This window comes from Apteryx mantelli, chromosome 1 (assembly GCF_036417845.1).
Source record: "Apteryx mantelli isolate bAptMan1 chromosome 1, bAptMan1.hap1, whole genome shotgun sequence".
In the NCBI taxonomy this organism is placed as follows: domain Eukaryota; kingdom Metazoa; phylum Chordata; class Aves; order Apterygiformes; family Apterygidae; genus Apteryx; species Apteryx mantelli.
The window spans coordinates 165,302,770-165,320,126 of record NC_089978.1 but is presented as its reverse complement, the minus strand read 5'-3'; the positions used below and the strand labels follow the sequence as shown (position 1 = coordinate 165,320,126).

Sequence of the window (17,357 nt, the reverse complement as noted above, 5' to 3'; positions counted from 1 at the left end):
CTGCCAGCACTGGCTGTAACTGAATAAGCTTTATTCCGATAATAGCTAAATTTAGGATATTAGCATCAAGTCTCTGGAGGGGCGAAGATAAGGGAGGAAAGCTTTGTATAACTAAGTAAAGTAATATTGAATAATAGATGTAATTTATGGCAAAGTGAAGCTCTGTGCCTGAGGAGTCAGGCGTGGAGTTAAGTTGGCTTTTTTGGGGCCTCGCTGAGACAGACCAGGAACACCGCTGCTGGCTGTTTTCCTTTCCCCCAGCCTGTAATTACGATTCTCCCTTGTGGGAATTATTTTGATTGCAGGGGTCCCTAGAAGCCCTGGCTCCATTGTGAGTGTAACACAGAGGGCTTGGGGGGGCCACACATACCACGCAAGAAGCAGCGTGACAAGATGGGCAGAGCCACCATTAAGGATGAAGAAAGAGCGGCACCCCCCAGCGAAAGCTGCAAACTGGGTAGCTTCGGCCACCTCTGAGGTGAAATACCCACAACATGGCGCCACAACTCCCTCCTAACGACCACCACCCCCTCTGCGCATGCGCGGCAGACAGGGCGGGGCTGGCGCGGCGCAGCGCCGGAAGTGTGACCGCGCGGGAGCGGAAAGAGCGTAGAGCGCTACCGGAAGTGTGGCGGTGAGTCGGAAGTCGGCACCGGGTGCGCGGCCATGTCCGCCTCGCTGTTGCGGCGGGGCCTGGAGCTGCTGGAGGCGCCGGGTAGCGGCAGCGGGGTGGCGGGGCTGGCCTGCGGCCCCGGGGGTGGGGTGGGCAGGGCAGGGCAGGGGGTTGGTCCGTGCGTGTAGCTTGGGTAACGCCGTCCCTGTTTCCCCTGCAGGCCGCGGAAAGGCGCCGGGGATGCTGCAGCGGGGGCCGGGCGGCCCCCAGGCGGCGGGCGCTGCCAGGCGGAAGAAGGCGGCGCCGGGCTCCGGGAGGAGCAAGGCCACAGTCAAAGGCAAGGTCGTGAAGTCGGCGATAGGTGAGCCCCGGCCCCGCTCTGCTGTGCCCGCAGGGAGGGGGCAATGCAGGTGACTGCGGCTCCAGGGGGGAAGCAGCTGTGTCCCCCCACCCCGTGCCAGGTTGCTTCGCGCTGCCCCTTGCACCCCCCTCCCCCCACGAAGTCCCCTTGTTCCTGTCACTTTCTTCCACTCCCTTCTCCAGGGTCCCCTTGTTCCCCCCACCCTCCCTGCCCTGCTTCTTAAAGGCAGTTTGGTCTGCAGAAGCACTGCAGTCTCCCAACTGGAGTAATCCCTCAGACTCTCGAGGCCCTGTTCATCCTCCTGTGCTTCTCCTGGCGCTGTTGTCTCGGTGCGCAGCTGATGTGTTTTGTCCTACTCTGCTCTGGCCTAGAGGAGTATTGCAAGAAGAAAGCCGTGGATCACTTGAGAAAAAACCTGCAGTACATGACAAATGGACGATTTGTTGCAGACAAAGCTGTTACGCAACAAGTAAGGACATCACTTCTTTGTTTGGGGGTCTGTTTTCACCTGAGGAACACGGGTGAATGGGAAGTATCCCAAGATCTTCTAACTTAGACCCAGCCACAGATAGTCAGGTTCTGTCTGGTGGTGGCCTTGGGAAATGTGCGAGTGCACTAGCAAAACAGCTTACTGAGCTTTAACCTTTGATATGTGGGCCCCTACTATCTTCTGTGATAGTAGTTCAAATTTACTGACAATGCTTGGCTTTTCTTACCTCTCACAGACCCCATTAGGAACAGTCTAAGGCAGTATTGTGAGGTGGCATAAACATACAGAGTTATCCAGGGTGGAGAGTTTGAAGAATTGGTTCATTTTGTAGAGTGTCTCCACACAAAGTCAAATTGCAACAGGTTTTGGGAGGTTTGGGTGACTCTCCATCATGTGTCTCAGGGAACTGAAATAGGTTGAGCGTAGCTTTTGCATAATTGCTGAAACTTAAACTGATATGTCAAAAACACTCTTCATAAATATGAGGTTTTACTTTGTCAGAGTTCTGCATATCTACTTTAATTCAGGGCTCTCTTACTACTTTCCCTGACATTATTTAATGTGGTCAACTCCTTTGTTATCTGTGGATTGTTAGCCTATTTTTCAAACTGAGTGTGCTACTCACGCAGAGAGACTCAGTGGTGTTTCATGGTTTCAGCTGGCAAAGAAGCTTCAGTTCAAGCCTTCTCCTTACTGCTGACTGAGCGGTCCTTCCCTCTAGCTAGAGACTGTTTAGTAAAGAAACTAGATGTGGTGCAGGCTCTTGTGGCAGGAACTTCATAGCATCTTGAATGATGTTTCTCATCAACCTAAGAATTTATCTATGGTCTTCCCCAAGAGATGGTCCCAGGCCTTGATTTGAAGAGAATAGCAGTGACAATGCTAGAATCTTAGTTATTTATTTGTGAGAAATTACCTTTTAATCTATACAAGCAGTTTGGTTTAGGCAAGTTTTTCTCAGGCTGGGGGTTGTAAAAGGTGGTCACGGTGTATTAGAAAATGCTGAAGAAATTCCACCAAGTTTTTGGGTTGTCAGGTTGTCTCATGGAAGAGGAGGTCACAGTTTCAAAAAGATTTAGTTTGAAATCAATGTTTCTGAATCAGTGATGGTTACCAGAGAGTAGTCGTCATATTTAGCTCCACATACTGAGTGACATTTGCTGTTGTTCCAATGACCTGCTTTGCTTAACACAGGTAAATGCCTCTCCCTCTTCTTTGGAGGCATTCCAGGATTCAAATAGCATGAGGATCCTGCAGATGGATTTAAGAATCACTATTGTGTGGTCTAGATTAACAATGGCTGCTGTCTTTTTCTTGTCTGAAGGTTCTTACCCAAAACAGAGGCAGGAAGTCCAAAGATCAACCTCCAGAGAAGAAGGCAAAGAAGTCTGAAGGCACTGTCTTCACTGAGGAAGATTTCCGTAAATTTGAGAGAGAATACTTTGGGACAGTGTAAACAATGTGTCAGGGATTCTTGCAGCTCCAGTCGTTCTGCAGCTTAGTGTTCAGAAGATAGGACTGGCCATGTCCTCAACTTGTTTGAGATGGGACATAGGAGATGTGCCTCTTTATCAGCAAGTACTTTAACGTCACGCTTGCAGAGACGTCTGCGTCTGTGCAGAACTTGTTACTTGCTAGCTAGAGCCAAGGAGGTTTTCTTGGCTTTGAGATGTGTTGTCTTTATAATTACCCACCTCCAGCTAACGTGGCTCTTGCGTTCTTGGTGTAGAAGAGTGGGCCAAGCCAAGTGTAAATCCTGTTCCTCTTCCTCAGGATGCAAGGCTTCTGTTATCTATATTATTTGGCAAGGAGCATTTAAAGTACTGTATCTCAATGGAGGAAGTGTTTTGGACCAGCAGAAATAAATCGTTAGAAGAAAGGGAAGGATGCTTTGAAAGACTGTTTATAAAAGCAGGAGTTAAACCTAAGTAGTCTTGCAGTTTTTGTTCTTATTACACCCTCTGCCAGGCTTCTCTGTCATTGCAAAAAGTTTGTATATGTTGTGTGATTAAATAATGACTTTTGTAGATATTGCCTACCCTTGCTTTTGTGATAGTGATTCATATGACATGCTATGACTGACGAAGGCAAACCGGGTCATCCATCCAATGCAAGAATCGCTGTCTTTAGGATGACTCAGATATGTGATTGGCCTCTCTCTGATTCACATTGACACATCTATTTAATCCTCTCTGACATACTCAGCCCTTCAAAGAGCGCAGGTTGGAACAGAAATGACTCTTCTGTTTTGCCTGCTCATGGTCTGCCTTCTGCAAGGGAAAGTTCTTATGTAGAGGAAGTTGTTCTTCAGATGCTTACACCTGAGCCCATCCAGCCGAGGTCCCAGCCTCACAAGGAGGGCATTGTTGCTAGGCGCTGCTGGCTTTCACAGCCAGGAGGGGTTGTGACCCAGATGTTAGGCTCTCTTGGCATGAAATTGTAAAGTGTACCTCTGTCCTATGTTGCAAGCATCCCTGCCTGGCACACAGCAGCAGGTGAAAACTGGGTTTTTCAGATCCACTGAAGCAGGAGTTGTGATGTTGGGTTGATGGGAAAATTTTTCTACAAGACCGCTGCTAAATCTTCTGTTGCAACAAAGAGATGGCCCAGCAGGTGGGAGTGTTGTTCTAGACGCTGTTCCCCTTGCTGAACTGCAGCAAGTGTACTTTTAGGGAGCTCCTACCAATGCCCTTTCCTGCTCCTTACCTAAGAAAATGGGAACTGTGTTCCCTTGAAATAAAGGGGTATGGAGAAAGACTAATGCCAAGCCTCAGTTAGTTTGACTTATGAGTTACTTGCAAGTAGTTTGGCTGCACTGAGCTGCAGCTGCTAGGATGTAAGCACAGGAAGGAATTCAGTATCCCTTCCCTGCCTTCTGATTATAATTCCTTGTGTCCTCCTAATTCCGTGCCTCCTTGGCTATATTCTTTCTCTCTTGTCTGCATTTATCATTTAATAGGATGTGGTAGTGGATTTTGTGTAATAGGATCAGTTCAACTATCTGCAGCCAAAAGTGGTAAAGAGCAGAATAGTGCAAGGGCCAATTCCTTTATTTTTGAGTTTGTCCCTGCTTCCAAAATAGAGAGAGATGTGTAAAATGGAAGAGAATGACTGCCTGCTTTTCAAAAAGAACAGAGACACTATTGTTTGAAGCACATGTCTTTAAAGCCTCTGCACTCTGTCTGCTGCAATTTGTATAACCTAGTCTAACACATGCAGAGGTGTGTGGAGTTGTCATGAAGTAGGTGAGCAGTGTGAAAAGGCTGGCCATGCCACCACACAACTCTTGAACAGAGAAATTGCTGGAGTGGTGGGGGGGGTTTTGTTGTTGGTTGTTTTTTTTTTTTTAATCATGCCCTCACCTTCAGTGCTTTGACCCTGGAGGCCTTCTGTGTCACTCCTTGCATCTCTTCTACCAGTTCCTCTTGCCCACCCTGCGGTTGTTCAGCTCCTAGGTCCTTCTTCTTGCAGACTGAGGAAAGCAAAAACTTCCTTTGTTCCAGAAAGGAGCACTACAGGTGGTTCACTCTTTTTGTACTCTCTGTTTGCTTGCAAATGTAAGCAAATAGGAAAGCTGATCTTTCAAAGTTAATGAGGAACTTTAAAGAAGGGCCTGGAGCAGTTTTCCCCAAGGGTAATAGCATCCAGATTTGTGCAGTTTTCAGGTTGGATGGGAGCTCTCATTACTGGTTGGAAAGATTATTAGTGCCAACACAAGTAATGAACATACTTCTTGTGACTATATGCCATGAGGCCTTGTATTGTTTGAGAGGGTAAAGGGGTAAAGTTACCTGCTGAACTGGATTTTGCCAGCTGAAATCAAACTTGGTTGTACAGCCAACAGCATCCTCAAATAAATTAAAGTGTATATTGCAGGAGGAAGGAAGAGCAAGCAGAAGTGAAAGAATGGCTCTAGATAAACCAGTATTTTGCAGGGGCCAAGATCTGGCGTTTTTCACCCTCTGTAGTAAAACTGGAGCTCCTTTGAAGGGAGAACAGCTGTGCCACCCACACATTGGGTAGATAAGGGCAGGAGTTGGCACCTGAGGGGGATATCTTCAAGGCAGAGAGGGGAATAGGTGCCAGCTTGTTGTGTTTGCCTGGTCATGAGCTAAAACCCCAACTGTCTGTATTACAGCTTAGTCTATAGCTACATTGGGCCAGGGCAGAGCAACAAGTTACTTTCTCCCAAACCCAGGCACTGCTTATTATCTGCAGGAGCCCGTGTGAAGGTGGGCCCCACAGCCTCCTGCCATGTACAGAGTAAGTGGGGCACACCAGGTAGCATGCTGGCACCTTGGGCCCTGCTGGGATACCGGGAGGTGGCTGGCTTAGAACAGCTTGTGGCTTTTCTCTGTTGCTCACAACCAGACTTCAGCGCCCCACTGGAGGAGGAAGAGGGAAGCAAGGAGAGCGCAGCTTCGATTGCTGCGATAGCTGCTCTTTCCACCTGGCCCTCCAACCTGCCCAGCGCAGGGGCCTGGTTCCCAGGATGGAAGCTCACAGGCTGCAGCCTGCAACTGTCAGACCTGTCAGACTGCATTTCTCTCCCTTGCAGCTGCGAGCTGAGGCACAGAGAGGCTTCCTGCTGCTGCAGGGCGAGGGCCGCGTGCTGGCTGAGCTCTTCGGGCTCCTGGCTCTCTTCCCAGCTCTGCGACACTGGCTGAGTATCCTGCAGCAGAAAATAGAGGTAGCTGAGCTGGGGAAGAGGGAGGGTGCTATCTTACAATACTCCTCATCCACACACAGCAGGAAATAGGAATGGGAGGCAGAGAGCAGCTTTAATATAAATGCAAATAAAAGCTCTGGCATATTATTAATGTGGTAGAGTCTTTCCAGGGAAACGGTTTAAAGCAGGAAGAGTAGTTCTCTGATGCTTAGAATTGGACTAGCTTATTGTGAATAAGATTTATAAAGCTGGTTAATGGCCTATTGCTCCCTCTGCTATGCAAATGGAAAGCAAACAGAAAATGGGTTCAGACAGCTACAGACTAATGTAACTGAGTGGCTCATGGCCTCTGCTGTACCAGCAGGTCCTGACTGTTTCTTAGTGTAGAAAGAAACAACAGCTAATAACAGCATATATGTGTATCAGGAGTGGGGAGACTGTAAATGTAAACCAATCAAGCATGGTTGCCCAAGACCCCAAAATAACTTCTTTCCTCTAAATGACATAGCAGAAACAAACATGGCTATGAATGAACCAAGACAGACTGTAAAACTTGCTTGAGCAAACAAGACTTAATATGCAGAAAAGGCACTGGATTTTTCTGGAAAACCGTGATTGAGGGGTTCATAAAAACCTTTGGGAATATCAGCCTGCGGTTTCATTTTCAGGACTGACTCCCATTTCAGAGCTGAAGTCTTGCTGGTGATCAGCACAGCATCAAAGCCTACAACACTGAGGGGCTCTTGAATGCTTTAGATGAGGGGCTACTTTTTGTAGCAAGGATGCCCAGCAGCCGTGCCCTGAATAACTCACGATACAATAGTTAAAGCAAATGAGAGTTTCTCATTTTGAGGCAAGGAGAACAATCAATTCAATTGAAAAAATGAGGAATGTAAAACAAGGCAAGTTGCTAATGCCTGCTTACAGCTCGAGCCATGGCACGCCAGCCAAGCACAGCTGAAAGGTTAGTTGGTTTGAGCGGGATTAAAGGTTTGCATGTCTATCTGTAGTTACATTAAATAGGATTAACAGTACCAACCTGTTGGGGGCCGGACAAGTAAGAAGAATGAAGGTTGTTCTGCATCTGTTTGCAGGGTTAGATGCGCCTTTTTCTGAGCGAATTAGCTGTTGGCAGGGCTAACCCAATAATCTAGCCAAGCTGATCTGTCCTGAGCTGCACTGTTTGCATGCCAGCAGTTAATTTATCTCCTAGGCTAACTCATCTTTAATGGGAGGCGAAGACTGGATGTCTCTCTCCGATCGTACATTTGCTGCAGTAGAGATGCAAAGGAGTTATGCTGACGGCAGGCAACACAAAGGAGGGCTTGTATTTCTGAGGGCTCTGTCACTCCATCTGTGGGCAGAACTAGCAGGTTCTCACCCCTATATAAATTAAGCTGACACTTCTCCTGTGCTTAGAATTCACTCCCTGCAATTTTTTTAAAGGGCATGAACGCATAAAAGAGAGGAAAAGAGCAGCTGAAGGAGAAACAAAAAGCAGCTAGCCATTATTTAAGAGGGAACATGTGGCTATGTAATATGGAAATTGGAGCTTGTTAGTAGAGCTAGCTTCATTTGGTGGCTTATGACACTGCACGAGTGCACAGAAAAATAATGCAAATGCAGCATACTTGGGATACTTGAGAAGCTGAAATAGTATTGTCTAGGACAGGGCACCTTACCTTCCTTTGAATTCACAAAGCCTAACTAAACAGCCTGAAGCATTTCAGTGGAAGGTCAGCAAATATGAGCTTTCCTGGCCTAACAAGGGATGCTCATGGTGAAACTCTAAGACTGCCTTTTCACTGGAAATGAAATATAACAGGAACATTTGTGCTGGTCTGCACTGGAAGGCTGTGAATATGTCAGAAGGCTGGAGGAAGAAAGGCTGTTTCCAGAAGCTACTTGAATTGAAAAAAAATCAAGAAGAAATTTTTCAACTGAAGAAAAAATGAGTATGCATGACATGGCAATTGTATTCGACAGTGTATAGGAAGGACAATATGAATACTATTGTATTTGAAGGCCTACGTCTCTGAAAAGGTAAAGAAAGTTGGTGTTGTTCTTATGCAAAACATGTATTTCCCACAAAAAAGGCTTTCTGAATTTGAGAAAGTTTCATTAAGTGGAGAAAATAGTCACTATACATCAATGAGGACTGAGAAATCAAGGGACTTCTCAAAACAGACAGTATATGGTTATGCCAAGGATGGAAGCTGAACCACACTTTAAAAAGGTGAGGCAATACTCAAAAAGGCTATGGGAAACATGGGCAAGACAATGAATATATTTTTTCCAAGAGGCATTTGACTCCTTCCTAGAGATGACATGGTTTTGGGATGGGGTACAGGGGTTGTAAATGGGCTACCACTGTGTGAAATTGTTTCAACCAGAATAACTTGCATTTTTTTTCTACTAGTCCAGCTCAGTGCTGAGGGAGCATTCATCTCCCAAAGGACAGCCTGTCCTTGCTGCTATTTCTGGGCTTTCTGCCAGGGCAAAAGCTATTTGGAAGATTTTATCGTCATCCTTTCTTCACCCCCCAAAGCTGCAGCTGGGGGGTTATTTTTGTAAGTAAGTAAGTGTGCTGCAAAGGTGCATCTGGAGCTCCACAGAGGCAAGAGAAGAAGTTGTCAGTGGTGGTTTCTTCTTTCTGTTTGCCAGAAGAAGTGCGAGCACCTGGATCCCTCTAAACAGGGGACAAAGAGGAAGGTTGTGGTAACAGCAGAAAAAAATCTTATGAGAATGGGGCCGTGTGTCATCAGAGCAGCTCTGTGAGCAGCAAACCACGGGGTGTTTTTTGGCTATATATGGAAATATTTGATTCCTCTTCATCAAGTAGCACAAGAGCAAATAAGCAATCGGCAGCCTGAAGGCCAAACAACCACGCCCCCTTTGAGTCCACTTCACTGCCCTTAATTCAGAGGAAAATCCACTGAGACAGAGATCCTATCAGCCCTGCCAACTTCAAATTCAAAGAGTTTTTACGTACTGTGGATGGGGGGGGAGTTCTGCTGTTTCCAAACATATGGAAGGACTGGGCTTCTCTGGAGTAGGTAAAGCCTGCGTTTCACACCCTAAAATCTATTCCTGGGCATTGTATCACGCGGTAGGTAAACTGCAAGGATTCAGTTGAAACACACTTGTTCTGAGAGGCCGTGAGAAAAAGACAACCGCTCATTCAGCTTGCGAAATGTAGAATTGGTCACCAGGTAAGATGCTATCAGCTGCGGAGCCTCTCTCTAACAGACCAGGGTTTTAATGTCTTCTCCATGCTCCTTGCCTCCTGTGGCACACAAGGCAGGCTGCAAAGCCGCGGAGCAAAATGGCATGATGCCGAGCGTGCCTAACACAAGACTGAAGGAAAGGCTAATAAACGCAGAGGAAGATTCAGCCCACATTTTCAGCCAGTGTAAAATCTTAACTATGTTACTAAGAATGGAAACAAAGCGTTATTTCAACAGGTACTAGCAATGGATAAGGATGCCATATTGGCTGCCTCTGAAAAGCTGTGAAAAATACAGAAACCAACTGGAGTTTCCAGAGCTCTTTAAGGGCAGATTTCTCTCCTGAGCAGGAGAGACACACATACACACGGCAGAGCGGGAGAGCTTTTCTTTGTAAAGGATCATGGATGCATCATGCATTTCCTGTCTCCTTTTCTAGCTCAGTCTTCCTTCCCTGGAGTGATTTTAATTTGGTAAATTGGGGCTATGTACTCTCTGGAGAGCTGAGACATTAGAAGCATCTATTTCCTTGCCAGCACAGAAACTGCCTCCTCTGCCTGCAGAGCATTAACTCAAAAGAAAAGCTGAATTAGCCAGGGTTGTGTTAGAGATGGTCCTGCCCTGGCTGGGGTTGGAGGGGGGGTGGGAGAGGTAAATTTGCTGACAGCCTTCCTGGACTTTGGGTGAGTTGAGTAAAGGTTATGGAAAATGCCTGCAGCCCCCCTCACCCTGCACTGCTGCCAGGTTTAAGCAGTAGCTGCAAAGGCTCTAGGGGAAGCAGAGATGGTTGCTCTGTGGTTGAAAAGGGGGACCAGAATTTGGGGAGGAGAGGCGTTTGCCCTGCACAGAGAAGCCACTTGCTCATACAAGTTCCCATGTTTTCTGTGGCTCAGCTGAGACCAAGCACATTAAGGGTCGCTCCAGGTACAGATTTAACCCACCAAGGACAGGGTTATCTGGCTAACTGGGCTTTTCTGCTTCTAATTATTCCCATCCCCAGGCTTGTAGGTCCAGCTGACCTAAAGGAAAACCTGTTAGGGTACTCCCCCCACACACACCTCAAAACAGAACAGTCCCTCATTGCTGCATGTGGTCACCAGCAAGAGCTAGAGAACAAAGCAGCTGTTAAAGCAGGACCATGATTTGCCTGCCAGTTTGCAGTGTTTCCCATTCATACAGTGCATAGCGGTTAGAGCACTTGCCCTGGAGCTAAGAGACTGGGGAGGATGCTCCCATGAGGATGAGGAGTCCAGGCTGCGACTCCTCAAACAGGGAACTAACCACTTGTGAAAGCCAAAGTGGGGGTCTTAGTTATGCACCCCAATTTTCCTGCAGCATGAGCCCTAACTGATGCAAGGCTGAGATCTTTGGTAACATTCAGCAAGAAATTAAAGAAAGAAAGAAAAACAAGCATCTCTCCCTCAGGAAGGGGGGGGAGGGGGAATGAAAGGGAAATCCTCTGCACAGGCACTAGAAAGAAAATGGTGTGGTGTGAGATCAAGTCAGGGAATCTTTTTGCTGTAATTTAAATAGCATCCAGGTTACCCAAGCAGCAGCTGTAAGTGTAGACAGGTCACTACTGAAGGCCTGGTCCATTCAGTCCCCCTGCCAGCAAGCAGCTGCCTGCTGCCTACAGTTACCTACTTCATCTGCTTCCTAAAAGAGCCTACACACAGCAGGCCCCAGAGTGTAATGCTGTTATCCCTGTGTCACACATCAGCTAATGGATTGGGAAATGAAAAGGGGTGGAGGATTGCCATCTTAGCTTGAGGACATAAGGAGTACAACTGTCAGAAACAAGAAACCCAAGAGGCCGCAATAGGACCAACGATTTTCTGTTTTAACTAACATTAGGCACCCTCTCCCCCCACTCCCAAGGCCTGGCTGGAGCCCAGCACTGGCAAAGGCCAGTCCTGTAGCTGCTGTACTGTGTGTATGAACACCAGCCAGGCTGAGACGTGCAGGTGCCTAAGCCTGGGGAGATTACTGGGTCATGTCAGTGCAAGTGAGGAGTATTAACTGCCTGGGAAAGTATGTGCACATCCACATGCCAGAACTTATCTCGCAGGCCAAGCACGGATTAAGGAGTCTGCTAATGTTACTAAATCTGGGTGTCAGTAGCCAAAAAAAACCACACACGCAAAATGATTAAAAGTGGCAAATTCTGAAGTTAAGCAGGAGTCAATCTTCAGGAGTCTTAGAGCTAAGGAAGGAGACTTTACTGAATTTAAGAACTTGACAAAACTAGAACCAACCACAGAGGATTTCATACCATTGAGCGGCTAGACTATGAACTTGCCCACTAAGTACATGATTAATGTCTACAGGTAGAAACCATCCAAGTACACATGCTCCTGTCACCTTTGTATCCAATTTCTCTTTGAGGTGTAATAAAAACCATCACAGCACATTCTCCCTGTTGAGTCTTACACTTCCAACATTCTCCAGAATCAGAGAATTAACTTGCTTGTGCAGCCCCAGATGAGAAGCTCTAACTCTACAAGCCAGGCCGCAGCTTGCTATCAGCAAACTCCACCCATATCCCGTACACACGTGCTGCTTTACCACACCCACATTTTCCTCACAAGCTACACTGCATCAAGCCTAGTTAAAATAACTTTATAAACAAATGTCTTTCCTCAGTAGTAGAAAGTCAAAATTAGGTTTACATCTCAAATTTTGACATTCATTGCCTACATTTGAAGGGTTTGGGTTTTTTTTAACACTTGGGTGCAAAAATGTATCCCACTGTTCAAGTGTGTTGAAGTAACATTTACTTTACCTAACATACTGTAACCTAAGTACAGCACCTATTGCAGCATTTAGTTTAACCAACCCAAATCCTGCTAGTTTGGGCCTGAAAACAGGTCTGCTGCTTAAGCAGATCAGCTTTTCAGCTTGTTGTGGAGACATGCAGGAAGAGAAACCACACATATCAATTCAACATTGCCTTTCACAGCTCTTTCAATTTCTTCCAAGACACACTATGCAAATTTTCCTTGTGGCTTGTACCTAGAAAGGTGGTTCAAAGCCCTACTCAAATCCAGTAATATTCAACCAAGTCCCTTGTGACTTCTTCAAAAACTGGTCTTTCCACAAGTCAGTGTATTTAAGCAAAACAAGTTCATATGGATCCCCTACAAGCTAAGTTGAATTCTTCAAATACCTTTGTGATTATGCCTTTGCTGGTCAACAGCTAGGGGCACCTCAGTAGGATTTCCCACTCAGTTGTTTAGAATGTATTTCAAGTACTACTCCACCATATGTAAAGCTGCAATAGGTGACAAACCACCTGAGTCACTGAATGAAATTAACAGATTAAAGGCAAAGAACCTGTAGTGCACTTTTAATTCTGACCAGCACAGAAGCAATGCCCCAAGACTGTGTTGCCCCTACAGCACTTGCACTGCATCCATTTACCAGTGGAAGTTTTGTACATTTAGTTGTGTATTACTTAAGTCTACTCCAATGCCATTAGTAGCAAACTTCAGGAATATGGCATTTTTATTTAGATGTAGGTAATGTGGTAATTATAGATGTATTAAAGGCACCCAGTTATCTCACACAGAATTTCAGGTTTACTATAAAATAATTTATTAGGCAGTAATACACAGCTTTAGCACCAAGCTTATATACATGCACATAAAAACTACTGACTACCCTACTCAGGGACTCTAGCTCTTTTGCCCTTGGCCTTGCGGACCTCTTCAATCAGATCTTTTAAGTACTGAATTTCCTTACTTAGGGAATCTGCTTTCTCCTTCAGGGCCTGATTCTTCTGCTCCAACTCTCTGCACTCCCCAGACAGCGCTTCCTGTTCTGCCCTCTTCTTCTGCCGGTAACGTGTGGCAGCTGTCTTATTTTGCTCCATCTTTTTCAACTTCTTATCTATTTTCTTTTCTCCTTTCACCTTTGCTGACACTACCTCCTCTGCAGAATGATCATACAGTTTGGACCGCACAGAGCCAGAACTGGCATCTGTAGGGAACTGATTGTCATTGGGGGATCCAACTGAAGTGTTAGGACTATGCTGGGGTGTTCCCAGGTAAGAGTCTGGGCTCATACATATTCCACTATCATCAGAATGGTTCTCCTCCTCTTTCTCAGACTTGGTGATCACTACCACAAAGGTGGGGCCTTCTTGTTTTCTTTCTCCTTCCAGAACATCCACCTCACTACCTAGTTCTAAACTAAATGAATGGTCTGGAGTGGAAGTCAGAGACCCTGGGGAGAAGGGAAAAGACCAAAGGGAAGTCAGTGGGGCCATTTGATCTGCTCCAATTGGAGATTCAGGGAGATTGGTGATTAGGTCAGGTATCAATGGAGGTTCTTTGTTGTGAAATTCCTGGGTGGTAGGGTTAAATAGGAGATCACACGTGTCTTCCAACGTGGCCATCAGTTCGTCTGGTGAGACGGTGGCTTCCAGATCTTCCATACCTAACAGGGCATCAAAATCAAATTCCTTCAGATCCATCTTCTCCACCATCCACTCCATGCCAGAGAAGGCATCCTCTGCACAAGAACAGAACAAGTTACCATTTCATTAAGTCAGCCACAAATGCAGTTCAAGCTTCTGGAAATAATCTAGAATGCAAGTCATCTGTAACACCTTCCCCAGTTCTTATATTGGTATGAAAAATTCAACTATCAGAAAAATTCTACTACTGTTAGCTACAAGAGACTGCAGGGGACAATGTAAGCAATCCAACTGTTTTGACATTCCATCCCTCCTACTCCTCTAAAGACTGTAGGGATAAAAAAATTCAGGGCCCTTTGAAACATTCAACCATGCAGTTTCTCATGGCCTCTTCCAGCAAGTACTACTCTAACAATTGGCAAGGTATGAAAAGGGCGAGAAGTGTCACTTTACCACACAGTTTTGTTTCTTGTTGTATTATACAGACACTTTCCAGACAACACTACAGGCATGCATGCAAGGTTGTCTTCTACACATTTATGAAAACCTAGCAATTTAACTTTCAACGGCAACATTACTAAACACATATTATGTGCAATTATCAAACAGATGTACCTCACAAACAGAATACCTTACCCTGGCTGCTATCTATGGTGTTGCCTAAACTGTCCACAGCAAGCCAATTGGAGGAGACTGCCTTAGCCTTGTCGCTGGAGAACCCATGCGAACCGAGGGGCTCGGCCACCTCCAGGTAGTCATCTAGGAGTCCCAGACTTTCCTCAGCCACCGAACACGGCTGGCTGAAGGGGGATAATGAATCCCCCAACAGGATCTCGTTGTTCAAGAGGCTCATCTTGGTCAATTTTTAGTGCTTTGATGTCGAAGGATGTAGACAAGTAGAGGGTGTTTACGTTGATTACAGCAATGCTGCTGTGCGTTGCCTTGAAAAACCTGCAAAGATGACATTTGAAGTCCATCAGTGACAAGTATGATTTTTAAAGTTAATTCAAGTCAGTCCTTCCTCTAATGGGATACAACTTTTTAAAAAGAAGTGACACAATGAAATATTGCAAGGTACTATAGCCTTGCATGACTTCTCCATTTTTAGAATTACCCTTTGCCCATAACATACCATTTTTGCATCCGAGTTCCTTAAAGGCTTTTCGGTTTGTCAGAGCTCCCGCTAAACAGCAGAGCAGCCGTAATAACCCCGAGGCCTTCCTGGGTGTGAAACCCCACCGGGAGGCCACTCAGCTTCCTATGACCATACATGGGCATGGCGTCTGCCGGCAGAGCCCCACCCACCCGCTGCCCTGACGCAAGCCTACGCCAGCAGCGGCAGCCATTTCATGATCTTGCTGCGTGCATCTCCCTACTCCAGACACAGGCCGCCATTTTATATCCTGCCACGTTTCCACTGAGGCTTATCGACGAGCACCTGGTATCTTGCAGATGACCGCCAAGAATTTGTAAGGGCAGAGCAGACCTCCATATTGGGGGTGCAATACTAAACGAGATAGCACTACAATGCCCTGTAAGGGCTAGGGAAGTCTCTGAAACAAGCTGACTTACAAAATGGAAAGTTGAGCGACAAGGTGAATCGATTGTCACACACCACCTTTGGTGGAGTATCCAGAGCGTATGAAAGCCCTCCGGACATTCAGGGCACATTTAAGACTACGGTATTAAAGGATTACAATACTGCTGCCACCTTACAAACCGTCTCTACTAATCTACTCAGGACAAAACACAATATGGTATTTATACTCTTACAATTCTGATGCCTCCAATGCCCTATTTCCCCCATAACTACAAAAGCATTTCCCTATACTAGATAACAAAAAGCCTCCCCAAGGAATGACAAAATCCCACGGAAAAAACACAACCCCACCACTTTTGAAAACAGAATTTTCCTGAATTAGAGATAAACATAGGAATATCCCATTATTTTAAAATGTTATTTCCTTCAACTCCACCCCACGACAGGCTGAGCCCACAGACGGAAAAAGGCATTCATCAACAGTTAGGCCTGTACTATAGGAAGATGCCCCCCCTCACATCCCTCATAACCCGGGAACCTTTTCCCCAATAAATACCATTCATCACCAGAGGTTACAAACCTATCCTTCTCCAAGGAAAACAGTTGAAGGTGAAAACAGGGAGGATGGACAAAACAGAGGGCAGAGAGACCGCCGTCCCTCCCACACGATACTTACGCCATGGTTGCAGGTGCCGGGGATGTGCCGAGGCCGCCGCCGCTGCTGCTGCGCCTGCTGCACTGGCCGATGCCGCCACTGGCCCTGCCGCCCTTAAAGAGCCATGGCGGCCAGGGGAGGGGAGGCTGCTCCGGTCCGCGCCGCGCGGGGAGGTGCTGCGGCGGCGACCACTATTACTACCCTCAAACTCAGCTATAGACAGACAATGAAGTGGCACTGCCCGCGCCCCGCCTTTATATATCACCACCGCCGACCAAAACAAGATCCGGTAGTGAGGTGTCCTTCCGCCAACCGTCATCTGCCTCTCACCAGCACCCGGCAGCGTGCAACCTGTCTTTCTTGGCTTCTCTCCTTCCGACCAGCTACGCTTTAATCGCAGGAGCCACCAGCAGGAACTACCACCCCAGCCCTCTCGGCCACAGGGCAGCCGGCGGAGGGACTATATGATGCGCGTTAATCGCCTCCCGTCTCTGCGCTAAGCGCGGTCGCGTCACGTGACGGAGCAGTTGAGGACGCTCCCACTCCCCAAGGGGAGTGGGGGGGGGGCGCTCTTAACGGCCAACAAAGGGCTCTGGGACAGGAGACATCACGCAGATCGCCACGTGGGAACCAGGGCGCTGATTGGCTGGAAGCGAGTTATTCACGTGCACGGTGAGCTGCCATTGGCTAGGACCTGAAAGAGGCCAGATGTCTGAGGGGAAGGGGGGAGGGGGAACGAGAAGGAGCACCTGGCCTAGGAAATGGCGCCGTGCGGGGGGTGGGGGCGTTGCTTGCGCAATCCGCAGCCTGTGCCCCTCACCGCCGCTCCGGGTCTTCCCTTCCCTGTCCCTCCTGAGGCAGTGCTTCCCCCCTTCATTTCCAGCAGCCCCTGTGGTCCCCTGCCCAAAGCCCTGCTGAGGTCAGGCTGGAGCTAACGGCTGGTGCACAGGCTGAGGCGCTAGCACGGACTCGCTCCCTTTAAGTAACCAGGCAGTGGGCCACCATGGGCTCCTGCTCCTTCTGATAACGTGTCAACCCAGGGCATCTTGGCCTTCCCTCCATGCTTGTCGAACAAATGCAGCCCTTAGATTATGGCTTTTTTGGGCCACGGACTGCACGTCTGTATCTGTGTACCACATGCAGCATAATAACACGTGCATGTTTGCACGCTGGTCTTGCTGCAGCTCTGGTGCAGTGTTGACCTGGAGTGGTTCACACAGAGTTGCCTTGGAGATCCACACTGCTTAGCACCCAAGAGCATGAGTCTAATTAGTGCCTTGAGCCTATGCAAAAGCTAAAAATGAATTTGGTTATTTCCCAGTTGAGGAAAGGGAACTTCCTCTCCTGTACAGTTTCACATTGACACAGTTGCTTCTCTGTACAGA

General features: G+C 47.2%; 2 protein-coding genes across 2 annotated transcripts; one reads left to right on the top strand and one right to left on the bottom strand.

The window, feature by feature from the left end:
• Positions 1 to 644: 644 nt before the first annotated feature.
• Positions 645 to 3,491, top strand: RPS19BP1 (ribosomal protein S19 binding protein 1). Its single transcript, XM_067310167.1, has 4 exons — positions 645 to 715; positions 834 to 974; positions 1,346 to 1,443; positions 2,789 to 3,491. The coding sequence occupies exons 1-4, from the start codon at positions 667 to 669 to the stop codon at positions 2,918 to 2,920; spliced, it is 420 nt and encodes a 139-aa protein (XP_067166268.1). The 5' UTR covers positions 645 to 666; the 3' UTR covers positions 2,921 to 3,491.
• Positions 3,492 to 12,930: 9,439 nt separating this feature from the next.
• Positions 12,931 to 16,178, bottom strand: ATF4 (activating transcription factor 4). The gene is made up of 3 exons (XM_013947683.2): positions 15,994 to 16,178; positions 14,414 to 14,728; positions 12,931 to 13,872 (listed from the first exon to the last, which is right to left on the bottom strand). Exons 2-3 carry the CDS (start codon positions 14,628 to 14,630, stop codon positions 13,022 to 13,024), a joined length of 1,068 nt encoding a protein of 355 aa, XP_013803137.2. The 5' UTR covers positions 14,631 to 14,728; positions 15,994 to 16,178; the 3' UTR covers positions 12,931 to 13,021.
• Between the last annotated feature and the right edge of the window lie 1,179 nt (positions 16,179 to 17,357).